This window comes from Daphnia pulex, chromosome 3 (assembly GCF_021134715.1).
Source record: "Daphnia pulex isolate KAP4 chromosome 3, ASM2113471v1".
In the NCBI taxonomy this organism is placed as follows: domain Eukaryota; kingdom Metazoa; phylum Arthropoda; class Branchiopoda; order Diplostraca; family Daphniidae; genus Daphnia; species Daphnia pulex.
The window spans coordinates 11594617-11617715 of record NC_060019.1 but is presented as its reverse complement, the minus strand read 5'-3'; the positions used below and the strand labels follow the sequence as shown (position 1 = coordinate 11617715).

At 44.1% G+C, this 23099-nt stretch overlaps 2 protein-coding genes across 2 annotated transcripts; one reads left to right on the top strand and one right to left on the bottom strand.

Annotated features, from left to right (window-relative positions):
* Positions 1-582: 582 nt before the first annotated feature.
* On the top strand, positions 583-3777 carry LOC124191482. The gene is made up of 4 exons (XM_046584724.1): positions 583-1457; positions 1574-1670; positions 1864-2273; positions 2857-3777. The coding sequence occupies exons 1-4, from the start codon at positions 1163-1165 to the stop codon at positions 3105-3107; spliced, it is 1053 nt and encodes a 350-aa protein (XP_046440680.1). The 5' UTR covers positions 583-1162; the 3' UTR covers positions 3108-3777.
* Positions 3567-19051, bottom strand: LOC124191480 (palmitoleoyl-protein carboxylesterase notum1-like). The gene is made up of 13 exons (XM_046584722.1): positions 18237-19051; positions 7950-8240; positions 7777-7871; positions 7644-7696; positions 7465-7560; positions 7332-7392; positions 6888-7049; positions 6527-6813; positions 6280-6418; positions 5881-6183; positions 5332-5774; positions 5086-5259; positions 3567-4976 (listed from the first exon to the last, which is right to left on the bottom strand). The coding sequence occupies exons 2-13, from the start codon at positions 8160-8162 to the stop codon at positions 4831-4833; spliced, it is 2172 nt and encodes a 723-aa protein (XP_046440678.1). The 5' UTR covers positions 8163-8240; positions 18237-19051; the 3' UTR covers positions 3567-4830.
* Positions 19052-23099: the final 4048 nt, after the last annotated feature.

Genomic DNA, 23099 nt, shown 5'->3' with positions numbered 1-23099 from the left:
TATATTGTTTGGTCATTTCAGAAAATAAGTTAGGTAACGGATGATGCTAGATTGCACAATCAATTAAAAATAGACGAGAAAATTGTCCTTGTGTTGCAATTGAATTTGTCCAAGGTCTCATCGGTATAGATTTTAACGATATTGGAAAAACCTCGCTGATAATTATTTGATAGCAGTCAGTAGCACGCAGTATCGGTGCTGATGTCATCCATCAGTTGTCACCAGCCCCACGAAAAATATCCTAAAGTTGAACTTTTAAAATACCATATTTTCCTGCAGCGATCATGTCCCTAAGAATCTACATATGTAACCTGAGAAAGCATAAAGCAACCTAAAAATTAAATCAGCTAATAGTTTTTAAAAATGCGGAACTAAGCATTTTGGGTAATTTCTAAATGGAAATTAAAAAAAAAAAGGAAATTAATAAATCGTCAACTAATCAAAGCACTCACAACCCGTATGAAGGAAAACACTTCTTGCGCGTCTAAATTTCCAACGCGGTACAGGAAAACAGGATTATATGCGCAAAACCAACAACAAATATTTAGACTTGTGTTAGAAATCTGAAAACGCATTCGAAGACGGACGAGAATATAAGTGTGTCATGTTTTCTGTAAAGCCTGGAAGCCGAAATGAAAAACAAGTCGACACACACACACAACACGCGGATACAGCGCACTAGTGCAAAGTTCGAAAAATATGTCACAATCACTGTGATCCCACTCTCTCTCGAGCTATAGTGTGTGGCCCTCTTCCTGTTTATTCGTGTTGGAAAAAACTCATGCGGGGTCGCTAACAGACCACAGACGGGCATTTCGGTGTGCTTTCTTGATTTATATATACATGCTTCAGAGGATTATACTGCCGGCTCCGGTTGCACACATGACGTTTTATCGAAAGACCGACCGTTTGGAAAACGGAGCTGAAATGAGGGATCACATTTCAAATTCTTCAGTATGGCTCAAACGCACACAGCCAGTGGAACTGTCGACAAGTTTTTCTCGTCGTTTCTCTTTCATCGCAGTCGTCGCTCCCTCGACGCTGATGGGAATAGATTTCCAACGTCAATGAACGCGCGTTTTGGCGTCTGTAAATTGTCGATCTTCGACAGCGCTGACACTGCCGTATATTCGATATAATACGTCCTTGTTGTTTGTATGGAATGGCCAATCAATCGACCTTATTGACATCAGCGTTGTTGCTGATGTCGAACTCGACCGACTTGGACCACAGCATCGGCAGCAGTGATACTGATGACCATCACAGGTACGTGATCGAGAGGTTCCGCTTGGCATTCGTCGTGCTCGGCATCGCCTTGGGAGTAATTGCCATTGGATTCAACACGGCGATTGTCATTTCTTCACTGGTCGTCAAAACGTCTTCTCTGAGATTTTCGTCGCAAACAATCAATTTGATGGCTTCGCTAGCCGTCGCCGACCTGTTTCTTCTTGTATTCGGTACGGACATACTGTATGTGAGAGAAAATCAATTCCACGAAGTAAAACAGCTCACCGCTTTGAATAATTCAGCTCTCATTATTTTTTGTTTTTTTGTCTTTTTATCTTTGGTTCAGGTCTACCTTATGATCTCGTCGCTGCCAACGATAACCCCTGGCCCCACTGGCTAGAGGGGCGGATTGGATGCCCAATGTCAGCTTATCTTCCAGAAGCGTAAAAAAAAAAACCAAACAACTATTTATATTCCCAGTTCAATTATTTTATTACTGCACGACTTAAGACTCAGTAAAAAAAAATTGGAAGTTGGAAATAATCAAATCCCATGGCTTTTGTTCTTTTCGGATTAAATGGTTTAAGAAGATTTCGAATCTCAATAAGCTTCTTATCTCTACACAATTCTCTAAAGGTCACGCTTCGCCTGGGTGGGGACGGTCGCACTGGCCATGCCTCTTCGCTGGCCATCGCTGAGGAAATGGGGGCCGGCTTGGACGCTGCTGGTCTGGGCAGTTTCGCTGGTCGTCGTCATTCCGTTCGCCCTTCACGTGGATTGCCTCGGCCAGTCTCACACGACGACGGTCGATTACGCCACGATACCGGAAACGGCCCATGGCTCGTTACTGGACGACGACGACAACGACAGCGCTTGTTCCTGCGTCTTCACCGTCAGCCAATCGGAAGTCGTCCAGATGTTCGGCTCGTCCCTGGTCGCCTACTCGCTCATTTCCGTCATGGCTATCGGAATGATCGGCCTCAAGAGCCGGCCATTTTCGGATGAGGCTCCACATATCAAAGTGAACACATCCTCCAGAAGGCTAGGTAGTATATATATATAATAGGCCTTATACCAGTATTATCTGTTTCCGATACCAATCTTCAGCTGGCCCACTAATTACAAGCACCTCGTTATTATTTCGAATGAGGCATTAATAACCCCCACCCAAAAAACGACCCAACTAAACCTATATGTACGTAGATGAATGGCGATGCTTCCCACTCAAAACTAATCAGCGAAAGTGAATTAATGGCATGAAAAAATGAGACGATAAATAGCTTTCCTTTTTTCTTTATTTTTGTGACTATTACGTATGGAACTATTAAATCCTTTAAGAAGGAGCACACCGGGCGCTCTTGTGCTTGGAGTCGAGTAGCCATTATCGTCGTGGGTGGTGGCGCCCGCCTTATTCGTGGCAGGGGTAACACTCGCCGGGCGCGCGGCGGCGGCAATTCAATTAGTTTCACGTTGGTGTTTTATTTAGTCGCGTGTACAATATTTTAACGAGCATTTCGAAACGGTCACTATATCAATTAATTTTTATGTGTACGGACTATATAGCGTTTTGAGTTTTCCACTATTTTTTTGTTTGTTTTTTTATGTCCGGCCATCTTTTATTTCCCGCAGTGACCATGCTGTTAACATTTATGGCCTGCACCTTGCCTCGCTACGTCTACAATGTCGTCAACTACTCGGAAGAGACCCGGACGGCGGATGGCCTGTACGGATTGACCATGTCGATCCTGGAAATTCTTTGTTGCAGTCTCTTCTACGGCACGTCGTTGATCCATTTGATGCTGTCGCCTCATCCCCGCTCGCTGCTCCGTCAATTGTGTCGACAACAACAAGATTACGCGATAGAGGCCGAAGTCGCCTGAGCGATCGATATAGACACACTAACCTACGTCACGATCAATGTCTCAAAAGTTCAATATTCGTGTCTTGAAAGCAGCAGCGCAACATCGGAGGTTATTAACGAAATGGATGTCGGAAAACTTTGAAATTCTCCAGTCCCGTTATGAAACTTTGATTCACAATGGGCGAGGATCGATGACGACGTCCGCCTTTTACGGATAATTATTTAAAAAAAAATAAAAGTAATTGCTAAAAAGCGGAACTGGCGTTTTTGAGACGTACCTAACGAACTACCCAACTATTGACTTTTCCGCGTCGACGAAATGTTCGTCCCATATTTCAAAGTGGACGAATTCTCAGCGAACTCTCATCACAGTTCTACGACACACTTGTGTGGATAATTAAGCGAAATCAAAAGTGCTGCTCTCCAGTGATTTGAAATAGGAAACAAAAAAATAAAAAATAAAATAAACCGTCGGATGTGTGTTTTCATTTTGTGTGTAATGCAGTGATTCTATTGACACGCATCTCAATCAACATGTTTTGTAAATGGGGCTGCACAGACAACGAGAGTGACGTGAAATGTTCTTCTCATTAAATGTCCACCTTTGTTTTTTTTATCTCGTGTTATTCGCGTATTATTTGTCCGTTAACTTCTTTTTTTTCACAAATAAAAACACGTCATATAATTCACAGGCAAGAAATTAGATTTAAAAAAAAACAACAAAACAAATATAAAAAGACGTATACTGTTATACTGTCTAGACAACGCACACACACACACACACATACACGCATTATAAAATATTACACAGACACACGCACTATCATCAAGAGTTTTACAGACTCGCACTATCATTGCATTTTGCGCAGCAATAGCAGCGCCATAGCGGACCGAACAAATCGTACACAAGTACACACACAGCACGCAAGAAATCAACACACACCGTACACACTGGGCTTGTCTGGATTATATATGATACAAAATTTTTACACTCTCGATTTAAAAGAGAAAAAAAAAGAGGGAGTCGATGATTTCTGGTGAATTTTAGGACGTTATATAATGTGTAGATGATGGAAAAGCAGAGGGAATAACGCGGGAGGGACGAGTGAGAAAAGTTGGTTCGTTTTGTTTCATTGTGTCCTGTTTTTGTTGTTGTTGTTGTTGGCTGATGCTGGTTGATTGAAAAAATTTGTTAAAAAATTCCTGAGATCTACAGAGGGTGTGTGTGCTGGTGTTGTTCCGGTTGGGTTTGATATTTTTTTTTGCCATCGGAAGTATTTTTTCTTTACTGCTCTTCTCCATTTTTTTTTTTTTTTTTTTTTTCACTTCTGATTTTTCTCTTGACATAACATTATTAAAAAATTCAATTCAGCGTTGCATGCACTCTGTTGAATTGATGTGAATTGAAGTGGCCGTCAACTGTTGGGACCGGCTTGCTGGCTTTCATAGGCAAGCAGGAATCAGGCAGGCTTCATTTGTTTGTACAATTGGTTTCGTTGGAACTTTGAAGCCGGGAGAGGGAATAATAATAGTAATAATAATAATAATCATTCACAAAAAAAAAAATAAAAAAAAAAAAAAACATAAAAAAAAATAACCAACACAAACAAATGCATATATAGGCCTGTATGTATAAAGATATATATATATATCATTTCCGGGGGGGGGGGGGGGGAGGGGAGGGGGAGGCTGGCGCTGTTTAGGTTTGGTGGGCAATAAAGATCTTTCCATATTTCCAACTTTTAATTTGTCTGCTGGGTCAGCAAATGAAGGAGCACGTCATGATCCATGTTGTTGAGCGTGTGCATGTCGATGCCCAACGCGTTCGCCACGCTACTCATGTCCAGTCCGAATGACTTGAGTAACTGGATAAAGTCCATTTCTTCACCTGGAAAAAATAATTGACAAAAATTCAAAAAGCAAAAGAGACATATTATTAGATGAGGCAAAATAAAAAATTCCTTTGAGAGGACGAAGAGAACAGAAATGAAACATACCCGTGAATGGATTATGCAGCTTCGGGCAAACTCGATTGCACTGAGGCCACGTACACCGATCGACCAGCCGGTGTTGGCAGAATTCCGGAGCGGAAGCCGGAGTTGGATCCACCGCGCTGACGGCAGCTTCCCGCCTAGGACGCGTTGTCGTTTCATCCTTTGGCTGACTCTTATCTGTTTTGATCATCATGCAAATCAGGAAATTAATGACATTGTTGGTTGAAATCTTCAACAACCGCATTGTACCTTTCTTACGCTTCTTGTCTTTGTTGTTGTGGTTATTCCGCCGGTGACTGCTGTGGTTGCTGGTGTTGTCCTTGTTGTTGCCCTTCAGCTGTTGCTGCTGGTGTCGGCGGCCGGATTTGGCAGGACCGGCCCCCGTTCCGCTGTTGGATCCTCCGCCGGCGCTGCCGCCCGATCCACCGTTGTTGTTGTTGTTGTTGTTTCGTTTGTTCTCCCCAACTTTCTTATTGCCGCGCTTGCGACCTCCGGCTCCTTTTCTTCGCTCCTCCTTGTTTTTGCGGGTCCCGTTTTTGTGCCTTCCGCTCGGGATGAGCGTGGCGTTAGCCGTACCGACCGCCAGTTCGCCGCCGGAACCTCGCTGGCCGGAACGGACTAGATTTTTGGCCGGTTTGACCGTCACGGTGTTGGCTGGCATTTCGGGATCGTCGGCCAACAACACGATCGGGCTGTTGGGGAAATAGAAACAATCGAAAGCAAACCAATTAATAAAACACTCCGTAATTTAATAGATTACATTTTTTAAAATTCAAATTTGGCGCCTAAATGACTCACTTGGATTCGACGTTGGCGGCCTTGTAGCGCTTGTGGCCGTGCCTGAGCGCGTGCTGAACGGAATGGGCCGGAAGATTTTGCTGTTCGTTTTCGCCGTCTTCAGTTGTTCCCTGCTGGGGCCGGTGGTGATGCCGGTGGTGGTGCTGGTGCCCATTGGGCGTCAGGTGATTGGAGACGGACCAGTAAGGTTGAAGTTCCCAACAGCGCAGGGCTTGCGGCAAGGAGATGTCTCCGATGCGAATCGATTGCCAATCGCGTTTCGTCAGCACCGTGTGCGAGATGCAAGACGGGGAAAACACAGCCCTGGGATTTGCCCAAAAATAGAACGTTAAATCAATAAACACAATTCAATCAATATCAAGAAAATGACAAATGAAAAAACAAGTGCAAAGATCTTACGAGACGTTGGTGAAAGTTCGACGCAAGTCGTCGCCCACGGCGTGGATGTAGTCCCACTGTTCCTTGGACATGGGCGGACCGACATTATCAGCCAGCATTTGGGCCTCATCAAACAGCCATTGGAAAATGAACAACGGAGCTGCCAACCCAAATAGAAACAAAAACAACAACAAAAGATAATGAATAATCAAATATTGTCGTGTCGTGTTGATTTACAAAAAAAATTATGATGAGATGATTGACGTACTTTTGAGAGTGCGATGAAGGTGATGGCCAAAGTAGCAGCGCCAAGGCTGCGAGGTGTACTGGGCCTTGCAGGCCAGCGGCACCTGGCCGTTCCACAGGGTGTGACCCATCTGGACGGCCGAGGTGGGCGCGCAGCGCTGGGGATCCTGGCAGTCGGCCGGCGCGTACGGCACGTTGTCCAGGAACCAACCCGAGTCGGTGACTCCGCGCACCTCGGCCGACGAGCCCTGCGTTCGTAGAAAGTCGGTGACGCGGTCCAGGTTGAGCATCACGCCGGTCCCTCCGGCACTAGAAATAATGAAATGAAGTGAAATTTAAATTGAATTCATTTCAATAGGAAGGAGAAAAAAGGGAGGACATACCTGCTGCCAGTCAGCATCAATTTGGAGGCGTTCAAAAGTCCCTGGGATAACAAATCTCGCAAGACTTCTTGGATGATGACGGAGCCCATGAAAGCGAAGCGAGATGCGCTTCCGGCTGGAGCGGAACCGCTCCAAGAATCGCTGGAACAGTACGGTACATATCTGTTTGGGTCCAACACAAATAATTAGATAAGAATATGATGCGCACAGACACGATTAATTCTAAACAAACAAATTAAAACTAATTATTCAAAAGATGGGAGATTCCGGATGCGGATGGCAATGAAAGTTCATTCAAAGAGATGAGATTCGGGAAAACGTTAGAAGAATTGAATTGAATTTGATGGTTATTAGTTGTGCTGGCTCTAAATTGAATTTTTCAACTATATAGATGGGGGAGGGCTTCTGTTTTTCTATGGAAATAACTGATGTACCTGTACTTACACGTGGTTTGCGTTCCACCAATAGGGATTCTCTTCGGGATCTGGAGACAGGATGCCGCTCACTATGGGTAATTTAAAAAAATTGCTTTGAAACGAAATTCAATTTCAAATTTTTTGGCGGGTGATTGAATTACCTTGGCGAGTGTCTGGCCACATGTTGGACGTCATGAAGCCTCTGAGACGACTCCACCGCGATTCGCAACTCCGCTTGTCGTAACAATACCAACCGCCTATGATGAATACATCAAATGATTAGTTTGCTTTAAGATTTGCACTGATTAAAGTCAAGAGAAAAATCAGAATGGTAAATTACCTTCGAGGAAAACGATCCATCGTTTGCTGCCGTAAGATTTCCGGATGAAATACCTGAGAAAAGCGCATGATCGAAAACGGTAAATATAAATTTGTTCCCAATCACAGTCAAATGAATGAAATTATATTCTTACCCAGCTGGAGATCCATCGTTGCACACGGCGCTTTTGTCTTTCAGTAAAATCTTCTGCGTTGGAGGTGGCTCGCGCGAATTGCATTTAGATAAAGCCTATTTAAAAAAAACAAGAAAGGTAAAAACCAAAGTCCAAACATTTTCAATTCAAACTTGCGCGGGTGTTATAATGACCTGTTTGAGATGCTGGCGTAGAATGTCGGGCGTCGTCGTGCTCCGCCGCGTGATTCCCGACGAGCGCCGCCGGACGAAAGGTGAGTTGAGACTGTGCTCGCCAGGTGTCATCACCTGATTGGGTCGCCCCTCGACGACGACGAGTAGGAAGACCGCCGCCGCAGCCGTCGCCGCCAATACCACCGTCGCTCTCCATCTTGGCGCCGTCTTCATCCTCCCGACTGTGACGACCGAGTGACTGCACCAGCAATATTAACCTTGTTCGGCCGTCCGCTGCCAAACACCAGAAAACTGTAGCGCGAAAAGGGGAAAAAAAACAAAAGAGAAATGCGATTTTGAAAACCAAATGTCTCGAGTTGGGCGTGTTTTCGACAGCATATATCCTTCGAACTTAATTTCTTATTCCAACAGGATACGGAGACACCAAATATTCCCTATTATCCATATTTAATAAATGGCGGCGTTATGGTCGCCCTGCCGTGACCATTTGAGTACATAAATGGCACTCGCCCGTCATCGATAACGAATCTCAAGAATTTCAGTCCCTTAGATGACATCATTCAATCGGCGACGGTCGGCGAGGTATGTCTCTTTTGGCTTACTACATCCTGGTGGCGGACGAAGAAAAAAAAAAAGAGGCTTATAGTAACGCTCGTCGTAAAAAAAAAGACGACGATGGCGGAATGCGCCAACTAACAAATGACGTCAGCGGATTAAAACAGATTGAAATACTGCCGCATTTTGTTTGTATTTTTCACTGTAAGAAAAAAAAAACAAAAAAATGAGAGCGGCGTTATATGTAGAATGGGCCTCAAAAGAAGGAGGACGTGATGAAAAAAGAAATTGGGCAAAGAAAAAAAAAAGAGAATCAAACCAAAACAACTGCGGGAACCGGTCCGGTCGTCTATACGCGACTCTCTACTCTAAAGAAAAGCGGAGCGCTATAATACGAACAACAAAGGGGCGCAACACACACACACGCGCGATGATTCCGGTAGCTTAGTAGCGCCTACCGTATTCAGTGTCAAAGGCGAGCGTCGCCAAATGATCAAGAGACAATCTTGTCTTTTATTTTATTTTTTCTTTTCTCTTGTGTTTCTTTTCATCTCGACTCATCGCCAATGCACCGGAAAATCAAAAAAATAAAAAAAGATGAAAAAAAGATCAAAGGCGAGCGCGCAAGCTGCTGCTGCTGGCGTGGCAAATGTGTGCTATGCGGCCATTAAGAGAGCTCGGACGGGCTGACTTGCTGGGGGAACATGTTGGAAGAATCAGCTGAAAGGCATCAAGGAATAATATAGAGACGACGAGAGAGATGAAAGCCGAGCGGCGCCATTCAAAGGCTTCTCTCTCTCTCTCTCTCTATCTGATTTCTTTTTCTCTTTTCTTCTTTCTGGATTTCATTTATTTCCCTTCCAGCTCCCCATGGCTGCGTGTGTATATACATATGTATGCATATTTTGTCCGGCTTTTTTTGTTGTTCGTGTGTGCTGTGTGCTGTGTGTCGTTTTATTATTACAGTCGGCGGCCGTCGTGTCGGATTAAACTAATTAATCCGCTGACTGCGCACCGTGACGTGGCGGGTGCGCCCAGCTGGACCCGAGCTGCTGTTGCTGCTGCTGTTGCAGCGCAATGATGAAGGGACACGACACTCGTCTCCACGAGAGGTGCATCCGCTCGATCCGGTTCACAAGCAGCAGCACAAGCATCATCGTCGTCGTCTACATGTAATACGTTATTTCCCACTGGAACAAAAAAGAACCGAAAAGAAGAAGAAGAAGAAGAAAATAAAAAGGGCAAACAGCTCGGATGAAATGATGAGCGCTGTGGACAACGCGGTAAGACGACCGATGGAAGGGGAGCCAGCGGAATTAGCCACGCTCGGCTGCTTGTTAGACCAGGAAAACGAACAAGAAAACACAAGGAATAAAACAAGAGTTGATGGGGAGGGGGGGGGGGGGGGGTTCATAGAGAATGTATGGTGGTGCTGGTGGGGGGACAAATGGTGAAGAAGAAGCGGTCAAGACCGGTAGCTTAACAACGTCCATAGGTAGTCGTATAACAGTATGTGTGTGTGTGTGTGTTGGTGGTTGTATATATAACTGCGCGTCGCTGGCTATCCCATTTATATGTATCTATCTATCTCCACTGGAACTTGTAATTAACTTAATTGATTCGGGAAGGACTAGCCAAGAGGGGGGGGGGAGCAAGTTCAGTACATAAAGGTCGTCGCTGCTGCTGTCAGTGGGGAGAAAGCAATTGGGGAAAGTTGGGAAAAGAAAGAGGAACTCATATTTTATACGGTATATTGACTCTCTCCCTGTGGTGGTGGTGCAGCCTATGGCTCCTATTATACTATAGGGTCTTTTAATATATGGCCGACTTGTCAGGAGAAACACACACACACACACACAAAATAGAGGACGTGGAGGAAAAGGAAGTGTTCTTCGACAAATACACACATGTCGTCCATGTTCCCTTTTTTGGTTGTTAATGAAAGGAGCGCCTTACGATTAGGGTTGGGAGGACGACGGCTACCGTATGTCGCCGTCAACCGAGTTTTAATGGCTTGCAATCACCGTAAATCAACAACTCTCCAATATAAATGAGGAGGCAAGGACACGCCAGCTCGTTTGGCTCGGTTTGGGGTGTATACCTTTCGTGAGTTCAAAACTGTCACTTGACGGACACAAATGCCATGAAGAATTGGACAGACAGTTCGTGATTTTTTGTTGTTTTAAATCTTGATTAGACTCATTTTCATTATCACAGGACGTGTCAGTTGAAGGAACCTCAGACTGAAGGTGGATATTGCGTAAAGGTCGCGAGGAACGATTATGAACCGGTAAAGAATTTAAAAAGACAACAAAAAATGAAAATAAAAACTTGTTTGTTCCGGTGATTTATTTTCGAATTTTTTGTCTATTCGATGTTTGCACGCGTTAAAAGTGAGCTAAAAACAAATGTTTCTTTTCACTCAAAATATAATGACCGCGTTATGTTGTTATCGCATTCGGTAAATCATCAAAGAGCTTGTCAATTCGTTTCCCTCTGACTGACTGTGCATAGAGTTTACAGCATATCCAGCACGCACAAATGACAAACTAACTGGTTATGTAATTTTTTTTTGTTGTTCTTGTTTTTCTTTTGCTGCTTGTTTGTTAGACACATCTTCCCCACTTTTTGGGGGGGTTCTGATGGTCTGACCATATATAAGAAAAATAAAAAACAAAAAAGTCAATATTGTCAACACGGAATTGGGCGGTGGGCGGACGAATAATCGAAATAACTGGAACACTAGCGGGCGGAGGAACGAAAAATGGCGCCGATTTAAAAGAGACAAAAATGGGATCCGGGTTCGTACGGTCAGTAATTCTTTCCTATATGCTTGTTGATGTTTCTTCTTCTTCTTGTCTCGCATTGTTTTTGCTCTGCTCCGAGTTTTGACAAGAATATAAAAAGACAAAAGAAAAAAAAGGGAAGAAAGGAATGAGAGAGTAAAAAAAACAAAACAAAAAAGAATAAAAATAATAATAAGAAGAAGAAGAAAAGAGAAATGTTGGGGATGTGGATAAGTGATGCGTGTGCCACCTTCCCTATATATACGCGATCGGACGGGATAAAGTTGGAGCGGCGGCGGCGGCGGCGGCGGCGGTCGTGGTGTGGCGGCAGCGGCGGTCGGAGTCGAGGCCTTTCAGCTTTGCCGCTTCATTTGCATATCACTTGGCAATTGCAACTCTGTTGCTTTGTGCTGCGCTGCGCTGCCTTGGCTGGCTGGCTCGCTCCGCTGAGTCGAACCAGCAGCAGCGGCCACAACACAGGGCAGAGAGATGAGAAGAGAGTCCCGGTACATTCGATTCGGCCAATCCGCCCCGAAGGAACACGAAAGAATGGAACAGACAAACACATGTAGAAAAAGAAGAAGAAGAAGAAGAAGAAGAAGGAAAAGAAGAAGAGGATAAAGGAATGAAGGCAAGAAAGAAAAGAAAGGCCCGAGCCATTCATCATCGAATTAAGGATGATTCATTCAACAACCTCGAAGTTATATCGTATACATACGTAGAGAGGAACCCGCAACAAACCCAAATGAAAAAAAGAAAAGAAAGTAAATAGATAACGAAAATAATCATAATAAAAAAATAAAAAATCCAACGTCAGTCAGCGCCGGGAGAGAAAAGTCAAGTTCCGTTTGGGAATGAATTGAATTAGAAATCCTGCCGAGGAAGAAGAAGAAGAAGAAAAATAAAAAAAACGATTGTGTCCCTTATTCACTTGACTAGACGAGCGGATGATGTATCTCTCTCTCTCTCTCTCTTTCGGTCTTTTCTCTCTTCTTCTTTCGTCTATACACACACACACACTTTGCCTCTTTTCCCTTCGGCTTGTAGAGTCTAACAAGAGACAGACACACACATTGAAGAGAAGAGGTCGACCGCAGAGCAGATGCGCCGCTTGTCTTTTTTTCTTCTCCAACTGCTTGGCGCTGCTGGCCCCTCTTTGGCTTCTGGCTTTCGCTCTGTGAGCTCTCGAGAGTTGCATGATGATTCTTTTTTCTTCTTCTTCTTCTTCTTCTTCAATTTTTATTATGATTTTTTTCTTTTCTTTTCTTTTCTTATTTTTCTCTCTCTTTCTTTTTCTTGGGTGCCTCCGACACGCAACGGACAAATTGCTGTGTCGGTGAATCGCTTTGATCGTCGACCTGGAACGGAACCTTTTCATCATCAGCGCCTCTTCTGTTTCATAAGCCCCTCTTCTTTTTTTCTTTTTCTTCCCCAGTTTTCTTTCTTTATATTCTTCTTCTTCCTTTTTATTTTCATTTTTTCCCCCTCTTCATCATCATCTTCTTCTTCTTCTCATCCTACTCGGCTTTCCTCTTTTTCTTCTTGTTGTTGTCTCCCTTCTTCTTCTTTTTTCATCGCCGAGTTTAGACGAATCGCTTCCTGCGGAGCTCCGTTTTTCCTTCCAGTCCGTATTTTATATAATATGTTATATATGTTATATATGTGTGTGTGTGTGTAGACGCTGCTGGACGGCATACATCATCGACTTTGAACCTGCTGGGAAATTCGGAGAGTTGAAACCGAATTTCCCCCAGCAGTCGGTCCTTTTTTTCCTCTTGCGGTATGTTACGTATATGAAGTGGAACGATTCAATTTCAATCACGTTGCTCCTGTCGGATGGATGATGGGCCCTTTTTATTTATTATTTATTTCGTCTCCTCCGCGCGTTGTTGTGCCGTACGCACGCAGCTAGCGGCTATGGCGGACGATGGCGGAGTTGATCAATTGATGGCGAGGAAGAAGAAGAAGCCGACAAGGTCGTCGCGGCTGGGCTCTCTCTATCGTAGCAAGTCCATCGTGTGCTCGCAAGTCGAGAAAATATCAATCAACTCGCTGCTGCTGCCACAAGACTTTGACGCTGTTTGCTTGTTTGTCTTGGCCGTACGCAGCCGCCGCCGCCGCCGGACCGATGCCGCCACCGCCGCAGCCGCGCGCGCGTCTTTTCAATCTGCCGACCGTTTGGTTCCGACCAGCAGAGATCATCTCAGATATGAATGATTTTTTGGGGTTCTCAACAATTTCCCTACGGCTCTCTCATCTAAACGCATTTCAACTTGTAGACAACTGTAGCCACAGCGGCAAACGGTGCGACTCTATCAAGCGATTGGCGGCTTCAAAGTCTCAAGAGTTTTGGCAAGGGCGCGTGCGCCGCACGACGACCGCTCATCCTACACACACAAGCACCTCAATTATAAACACGAAAGGCAAACGAGAAATCAGAAAAAAAATAGACACACACACACACTGAAATGTATGCAAAACGCCCCGAGAGGAACTTTGGACGGACCGCGCGCGAGTCATTGCTGTGTTATAGCCTCTCTATCAAAAACAACAACAACAACAACAACAACAACTTGCCAGGGCTGGCGTATTTTCATTTTTCTTTTCCTTGTTTTGTTTTTATGATGAAAAAAAAAGAAAAATCGCCCCCCAAAAAACAACTGCGTCTAGCAGCCTTGTTGTGTGAGCACAGTCTTTAATTCGAGTTACGTATAGAAGAAGAAGAAGAAGAAGAAGAAGAAGAAGAAGAAGAAGAAAGAGGAGGTGGAAGAAAAGAATGGCCCTCTCTCACACAACACAGTCTCTCTCTCTTTATTTTCTTGTTTCCTTTCCTTCTTCGTCTTTCTGATTTTTGTGTGTGTGTCTATTTCTTTTGATAATAATAGAGCGGCGTCTGGGCCTTTGATGGTGTGCTGAATGGGTGTGTATAGCGCGACTCTCTACAGCTACCAGCAAGGACTCTCCGATACCAGCACCAAGTCCAACAGCGAAATTAGCCAAGTCAACTCGTTTTCTTGTTTTTTTCTTTCGGTTTTCTTTTTCTTTCTTCCCCCTTTTCCTTTTGGGTTATGCCTAATATACACTATGCGCAGCACAACTGTCTACGTCCGTTATTTCTTTCTGCTTGGCTGGCCTTTAGTTTGATTTCATTTTTTTTTTCAACTGGAAATGTGCGGACGTCGTCAGTTTTCCCGCGGGACCTTTTCAAATGAAAAAAGAGCGACGACAAGCAATCAAAGAACTCTGATGCGGTCGCCCTTCTTATATTATATAAGTGCTGGATGGACTGAATGTGCTATCCCCCACCCAACGGTCTCTTTCTCTCTGGACCATCATATATACACCAAGAGTGATGGCGCGGCTGCTGCTGCCGGGACCCGCCGCTGATCATCTTTTTCTTTTCTTTTCTGGTTCCTTTTGTTATTCCCGTGTTATTTATTTTTTTAAGAGAGGGTTTCTTCTTCTTGGGTTTTGGCTTTCATATTGTGTTTTGTGTGGCTGTCCTCCTCTTTTCTGCTCTCCCTCGTTTTACCTGTCGGTTGCCGGGCAACTGTCGGAGAGATTAAGTATCCACGTCCATATATACCGGTCTTCAGTCTTCTCTCTCTCTTTCTTTTTTTATTCTTTCTCCTTTATTTCATCACTCTACTTCTTTCTTCTTTTCTTCTTCTTTTTGTTGAATGCTTTTAGTGAATGATGCCGACACGACACCGACACGACCTCTTTGGCTGTGTAGAAAAACGCATGTATATATAGATACACACATAGATGCATTTATGCACCGTATGCTGTTGGTTGCCTCTATACTATATACGCTATATAACAGTCCCGGCCGCTCGTTCGTCCAACCAGCCATCCCTCTTTTTACCTACACCCAAAAAAAGAACGGGGGGAGGTTTGCCAAGAGAAGGTAGGAGGAGGCCTACAGGTTTTACGACACCCCATGTTGCGCCGATGAAAAACGCACACAACCCTTTATTTTCTTTTTTCTTAAAAAACAAAAAAACGAAATGGAACGGACAACAACACAAAAAAAAAGTAATAGCTCAAAAGAAAAAAAAAAAAACTTGACTCCCAATCGGCAACTCGGATCTTTTAAAAAACAAAAAAATTTAGTATTTTTTTTTTGTCTTCTCTCCCTTTTTTTTGTGTGTTGGCTGCTGCCCTGTTATGCAATAAAATGTTGTTGGCGGTGCGCAACTTTGTCCGCGAGGAGAGTATATAGATTTGGGAATCTTTTTTAAAGAGCGACATTGTGTTGTCCGCTCGTCTATACGGTCACATATATACAAAAGGAAAAGAAAAAAAAATGAAAACTAGGCGCCATAAAAATGCGCACAATGTCCTCACAGACACACGGTCAGAAAAAAAAAAGATATTGGTATACCGAAAAGAAGGAGAAGACCAAGTGGAGGAATAAGTAAAAAAGAGCGAAAGAAGAAGAAGGAGAGCTGCTGCTGGACCGGCGTTACGGCAGCGTAAGTGCGATGTCATAATGGTTTTTTTTTTCTTTCTTTCTTTCCTTTTTTTGAAAAAAGAAATGGGCCCCCCTTTTATTTTCTTTTATGGGTCGGGAATGAATGAGAGAGTCTCCTTGTTTTTTTTTGTTTTTCTCTTTTGTCGTTTCTCCGCTTGGGAAACGACCAGGAAGTAGGGTGGGAAATAAATGAGCGAGTAACCGACTCATAACGACGCCGACCGACGACTGTGCGAGAGTTGACGATGCGATGCCGACGTAACCCACGCCCCCCCTTACGCGGCCCCGGGTTCTTACGCCGACGCCGCCAACCACCAAACGAATCACCGAGCCCACTATTATACACCCGGCCGCCGCCGCCGTCGCCGCCGCTACACACACACACATATATATACAACAACCGCAAAAGACAATCCATTACCCGGTCGTAAATCAACTCCGCCGCGCCGCCGACACCGCCGCCGCCGACGACGACACCACATCACCCGTCCGTCCGCCCGACGATGCCGTTCGTCGTTTGTGTTGCGAGCCGCCCCTCGACACCGCCGACAAAAGGAAACTCGACGGGTTTAAATATGAGAGAAGACCCAAGTAAAAAAAAAAAAAAACCAACAGAGAAAGAAAAAAGAGTTGGAAAAAGAAGAAGAAAAAAGAGAAAAGCTCAAACTTCTGCTGCGGTTACTTCGTTCATTGACACGTCCGGGACGCGCCAGCCGCCGCTGCTGTTGGCTGCAATTTTCTTTCAATTGGTCGGCGTCGAGTCGCGACGCCCGTCCCTGCCTTTTTTCTTTTTTCGCTACCCCTTGGCGCGCTGTCATTTTTATACGTGCGCGATTCAACAGTCGTGTCATAAATACGAGCCCAAAAAATGGCCAAAAGGTGGGACCGTCAAACGTTTTTTGTCTTGGTCAATCCCCAAATGGATGAGCACAAGCCCTTGCGTTGAGTAACTTATTATACAGCCCATAGGGGGGACCAAAAGAAATGAATATAAAGAAAAGCACTGCGATATGTGCACACATGGTCTAGTCTCAAAAAAAAAGAAAAATACATTTTTAAGCGGCAAAACTCTGAGCGATAGCGGCGGTTGTGTACATACAAGTCCAGAAAAACAAGAAAAAAAAGTCAACGCGCGGTAGTGTAAGGATATGGAACCCCGTTTTTTTCTTCTTCTTTTTCTTTTTTGAAATTTTTATTTTCCCCCCTTTTTTTTCATCCAAGTTTTTTTCTTTTTCTTTTTTATTTTTTTTGGGGGGGGGGTTTTGAACCCGGGCGTTGAGCCATATTCCCCCTTGTCCAATTCCTTTTTTTCCGTCATCCCCCTCCACCTCATTTACCTGCTGCGCCGCTGAGAGTGTTAAGACTAGAGAGTTGCTGGGATCTATACACTATAAGGACGAACAGAGAGAGAGGCGCATGGAGCACCTGGCAAATTGCGTCGTTAAACCGAGGAGTTAATCACCGCGGCGCACACACTCTCACACAATGGAGGGCTTACACACACACACACACACAGAGAAAACCACTGCTGCTGCTGCTGCTACCTCCGCCGCCGCCGTTTTTTTTGTGTTTTTCCCAATGGGACGCGACGCCGCCAAAGCAACATCCGATTTTTCTGAACAAATGCCCTCCTCCTATACCCAACGAATTTTGGCTATGGCACACACTAGCCCCTCTCTATTTCTTTCTTTTTTTTTAAAGAATATAAGGAACCTTGAATTTTCTATTTCCCATTGAGCCCCGTGCTGGTGCTGCTGCGCTGGGCACCCAAACGATCGACACACATGCTCAGGTGCGTGCTGTGTGTGTGTGCAGTCTCTTAATAATTTTAGAAAAAAGAAAGAAAGAAAAAATCGTTGGAGCTATTTCGATTTTTTTATTTTTTCGGGTGGGTTTTCGGTGTAGACACATACGCAGTGAGCGTTCGAGTATTTATAGACAATCCCGCAGCACAGACTTTGGCCGATTTGTTTTGTTTGACTTTTGGCCATCGGCGCGGGTGTAATTGAATTTGTTCAGCCGAGCGAAACACATTCCAATTCAAACTCCCGGGGAAATAAACTAAAGTTATCATTATTATTTTTCTGACTAAAAACAAAAAGCGGAGTCGACAAAGGTCGGATCGATATTCCGTGAGCCGACGTCAAAGAGCTGAACTTTTTTGTCTTATTCAATATGAAATAGGAATCGATTATGGCCCGTTTTGACACGCGCAAACAGATAGAGTCTCTCTCTCTCTAGGCGGGAGACGTATACATAACATAAATAATCTGATCGGAGAAGCAAAATGAGCGATCGACATGATCGGCACGAATCACTTTGCGATTTCGATGTTTTCAAGTTTTTATTTTTTTGTTTTTTTTTGTTCTTTTTTTGTTCTTTGGACGGAATAGATCGAACCGACGACTCCAAAGACAAAGAATCAAAAAATACAAGTAGTTGGATATGATAGGGGACACTGGTTCTTACCTTGTCGGTCGGTTGTTGATTTTTCCGGAGAATGTCGCCGTGGATGTCCAGGAGAAGATACGGGCGATGATGATGCGTGCACAAGGCGCGTGAGTGAATAGCACGTACACACAACGGCAAAAGACAAACCAAAATATGCAATTTCTCAACCAAAGAACTGAAAACGTCGCTTGCTGTGTCGATTCGGCTTTTCCAGCCAACAATTTTCGTTTTCTTTATTTGACGGCGGACGAACGAACGAAGATGGAAATCTCTCAAGAACACATTTTCGTGACGCTCGTTGAAGGTGGTGGTGGTGATGTTGCTGTTGGCTCACGACAGAATTTTCGTTACCAAAATTTCAAACAAAACAAAAAAAAAAGAACCGAAACCGATAAACCGAGGAGCAACTTCCAGATGGCGCCGAAACGAAATGTCAAATGTCAAAAAATGGGCCAATTCCAAAAAGAACAAACAACAACAACAACAAAACTAATCGCAGTGGTAGTCGATGTCCATTTGTTTGTGTTGGTCGAATTTCGAGTGAACGGACGGTTACAGTTGTTTTCTATTTTCTGCGCGGTCTAAATTAAAAATTCGAATTCTCGCGAGTCGATCAACGGAAAACAGATGCGTGTGCACAGGAGCGCTGCTCAGCGCAGACTGACCGCGCTCGGCTCGGTTGACACTCAGTTAACTCCCCCTTCTCTCTCTCGGCTCTCCCAGCAACTCGGCTGCTGGCCTGGCCCGGCCTCTCAGGCTTTTTTTTCTTATTTTTTCGCCGGCTCTACCCAAGAGAGGGCTACAACATCTCGCAGCCGCAACAACACAACCACACACACACACAGGGCCTGTGTGTGCGCGCATCGATGTAGAGAGAGAGAGAGCGAGGGAACCCAAAAAATAAAAGAAGAAATATAATAAAAATGAAGAAGAAGAAGAAGGAAAAAAGGAACTCCACCCACTACACACAGGCCAGGCCAGCAGCAACAACAACCAGCGCGCGGGTTCAGAGGTCTCTCTATACCTAACCCCCCCCCCCCCCCCTCCATCTATTTTTCCTTCAATTCCACCCTCCCATTCCCTGTCTTTTTATTTTTTATTTGATTTTTTTTTTCTTTCGGATTTCATCGTCAGGTGGTGTGGGTATAGAGCCTTTGCGCTGTGTGCGCACCTATCGACTTCATATTTTTCTATTTCTTTTAATTTTTTTTTTCTTTTATTTTTTGGTTTCCCCCGGTCCGTGTACACATAATAGCCGGCGTACGCATATAATGCAGCCGCCAAAGAAGCGCCTAACAACGTCACGCAATCGGCATCATATGGGGTAAACCCATACAATCCGATACGATATTAAAAAATATAAAGAAAACCCCCCCAAAAGAAACATGGGCCCAGCAAGATTTTTATATGGCCCAAAATCACTCGGTTGTGGATACCACAACAGAACATTTAACACAACCAAACAGGACAACACACACGCACGCTCACTTTATTTTTCTTTCAATCGTAAAAAATAATAAAATGCGCGTTTTGTTGTGCTCTGCGATTGCGGCCGTGAATGAATAAAGCTGCGGAGGCGCTCCATCCGGAACAAATCATTGAAAAATGGAAGGAATAATTTAATATTACAAGGAAAGAATGAAAGAAAGAAAAGAAATAAGGTGTCATTTAAAAAAATCACAAGACGAAATCGGGCTATATAGGTACTGCTACTTTCCATTTCGAGTGTTATGCAACTGAAAGTGTGCTAATTGCATTGGCGCGGTCTCATCGCGCCGCCCTTTTTGCTGCTATTACATTGCGAAGCGTAATAACAAAAGTGGCAAAGGCAACACTTTGGCGCGGAATTTTCGGGCTCCTGCCCCCTTCTCTCCTTGATGAAATCAAATACAACTGAATAAGGTAATAACCCGGAACTTGTACATTTATACACCGCCGTGGCGGGCAATCTTTTTTGGCTTTTTTGTTTTTGTTTTTTGTTTTTTTGTTTTTTGTTTTCTTATTATATATGCACAGAAGTCTCGCATAGCTTACTAATGACCTGGCGTTCTCCCTCTCTTACTTCTTCCAACTCTCTCTCTATCTATCGCCTTCCACCTGTATAGCTTTTGATTATTATTCTTCCTCCCGGAGAAGAAACATTATTTCACTCTCTCTCTCTAGCTACTTTTCTACTTTTCTTCAGCAATCAAGTAAACCCCCTTCAACTAATTCATATCTCGCCATCTTTGGCGAAGATCAGAAAAAACGGATCACAAGAAAAGAAAAAATTAAACTCTGCTCCATTTCTATTCCTATTGGACTTTTTAATTTTCCATCGAGTGCACTTATTTTTTCTTGTGACAGACGGCCGGACAGAAAAAAAAGGAAAAAAAAATCAATTAATGAAAGGTCGCTTTTCCCACGATGTCAAAGGGCCGTAGTGCGGTCGCTTGATCGCCCGGCGACAAGTTTGGCCAATCTAGATTTATAGGCCAGCGTATATACGGGCTGTGTGCTGTGCTGTGCCGGGCTGCCGGCTGCTTCCTTCCTATATGGGAGATACTGATACGGTTGCTGATGGACAAAAACGGATTTGCGGATGAGCTTCTTTTGCGGCGAGCAGAGAAAATGTGGACAGATAAAGGGGAAGAAGAAGAAAAAGGAAAAGGAAAAAAAAAAGGCAACATGATGGAGGAAATGGATGGAGAAATGAAAGGAGGGGAGGACTGGGCAATTGGGAGGAACCACCAGTTCAGAAGAAAAAGAAGAAGAAGAAGAAGAAAAAAAAGATGATGATGATGATGATGATGAAGAAGAAATAGGAAAGAGAGAGACTTGCCGGATGATGAAGAACTGATTAAAGAGATGCCGCCCTTAATGATCGATTATAGTGCGCTGATGGGGAGGGTCTTTTTTTTCTCTTTTTTTTTTCTTTCGGAGTGGAGGAGAAAAGATTTCTCAAAAAAAAAAAAAATAAAATAAAAAAGGAATAAAGATGATGAAGGTAAGTAGAAAAACCAATTCTACTTTACAGGTTCGTGGCCACAGCGCCCATGGACGAGAGAGAACTGTGTGCTGCTGCCTCTTTACTTATTTCTCTGTGTGAGTGTGCTGTGCACCGTTCGCCGCCATTGTTCCGACAGGAGGAATAGTTAAAGCCAAGAAGAAGAAAAAAGAACAATATAATCATATGGTAATAAAAGATCAACAGCACACAAAATGTGATGTATACGCATCAGCCAACGAGAGAAATTCGAGAGCAAACAAAAGAATATCAAGAGATGATGGGGAAAATATATTGACTGACATATGTACACGGTGACTGTAATGTTGTGCCGCGCGCATTATCTAGTACATATATAGCTATAGGTCTCTCTATACACGGAAACCAATCAGCCGGGGGACTTTTGACCGTATATAGGTATCGCGGTCCCCTTCATCGTGCGCGTAATATCTTGGAGAATATAGACTCTAAATCGAATCGGCCTGCTGTCGGTTGGCTGACGTCCGTGTTGAGCGCGGGCCGAAACACGCGCGCTCAAAATGGAATATAATACATGTAAGCGGCCGCGCAATATAAGGGCGGCGGCCGACTATATACATCAAGCGTGTGTGTGTGTCGTGCCGATTCAAGATCAAAGGGAAAACCTTTTGGGGCCTGACAATCGAAAGGGAAAATGAAACTCTAATAACAAGCCTCCAATCAATTGGCGGCATGTATATTATTTTTGTATTCCTTCGACTTCTTTTTTTTTCTTCTTGTTTTTTTTTTTACTGCCGGACTGTGTGTGTGTTGTTATTACACTGATGCACCACGGGCACTATATGGGCCCCAACAAACAGCATGTCGGCCCCGGCGCTTTGATGCTATTATCGGTCAGCCGCATCGTTTGAGATTTTTTTTTTGGAGATGGAACTCAACTGATAGATATAGACACTTAGTGTGCTGCGCGTCAATCACACACACACACACACACACACGAATCATATACTCATGTAATACATATATCTATACGCAGAGATCTTAAGATGGACGGCTGTTCCGTATCTGATTCGGTTTTGGTTGGAATGATTTTAATTTCCGGTCGACTTCCGCCATTTCGCCCTTCGAGTGATGTTCCGACCATCGCAATAAACTCTGTAACCAAGAACTTTTGTGACATTGTAATATATACATGCGCCACTACTGCATGGATGTATAGGAATGTAATATACAAAATACAGGTCGCCGAAACGAGACCTGTCTGTTATCCCTTCTCTGCTATGGTCGTTATCCAAAAGGGAATTGAAAAGGACATGGGATAGACATTCGCGATCATTCTTTCTCCCTTCCTGATGTGGGTGTTGTTGTTGTTGTTGTTGTAACGTTTCAAAGTTTGGCAAAGGTAGTCGAGTCGGTAAGATTCATAGAGCACGACGGGCAAATGGACACAAAGGCGCGGAGAGAAGAAAATGGCCGGGCAGAATAGAGAAAGAAAAAAAGACGTGAGGAGATGCACGGTCGTTGTAAAGGCCCGTCTGTCTGTCCTCTACGCAGTTTTTTTTCCAATGAAAAATAGCGAAACGGGCGAGTGGTGGTGTTGTTCGAACGGAGCCAACTGCCGGCTCGGGCAGCGCATATAGGAGAGAGAGCACAGCAGAGCATCGGAAGAAAAAGGGAGACGAAAAAGAAGAGAGTGAATAAGAAAGAGAGAAAGAGAGAGAGAGAGAAATGGTAGGGGAGTAGGATAGATCAAAGGCGCCGCTTGTTTACATAATAGCGGATTGCGGTCGGTCGACAAACAAGCCGCCCATCAGCGTTGCCTTTTACCTTTCGGCTCCTAGCAAAAGCACGTAGAAACACTCTTCTCTTTGATTCTCTTTTCTTCTCTCTCTCTCTACGCGCTGGTTCTTTTTCTT

What these genes read in the sequence shown, in the direction of transcription:
- LOC124191480 (XM_046584722.1), bottom strand. Translation starts at nt 8,162, where the DNA reads ATGAAGACGGCGCCAAGATGGAGAGCGACGGTGGTATTGGCGGCGACG. An exon ending in ATGGATCGTTTTCCTCGAAG is followed by an intron (nt 7,561 to 7,643) that starts GTAATTTACCAT and finishes TATTCATCATAG; the next exon opens with GCGGTTGGTATTGTTACGAC. An exon ending in GTGGCCAGACACTCGCCAAG is followed by an intron (nt 7,393 to 7,464) that starts GTAATTCAATCA and finishes AATTACCCATAG; the next exon opens with TGAGCGGCATCCTGTCTCCA.
- LOC124191482 (XM_046584724.1), top strand. Translation starts at nt 1,163, where the DNA reads ATGGCCAATCAATCGACCTTATTGACATCAGCGTTGTTGCTGATGTCG. An exon ending in CCTGTTTCTTCTTGTATTCG is followed by an intron (nt 1,458 to 1,573) that starts GTACGGACATAC and finishes TCTTTGGTTCAG; the next exon opens with GTCTACCTTATGATCTCGTC. An exon ending in CACATCCTCCAGAAGGCTAG is followed by an intron (nt 2,274 to 2,856) that starts GTAGTATATATA and finishes TATTTCCCGCAG; the next exon opens with TGACCATGCTGTTAACATTT.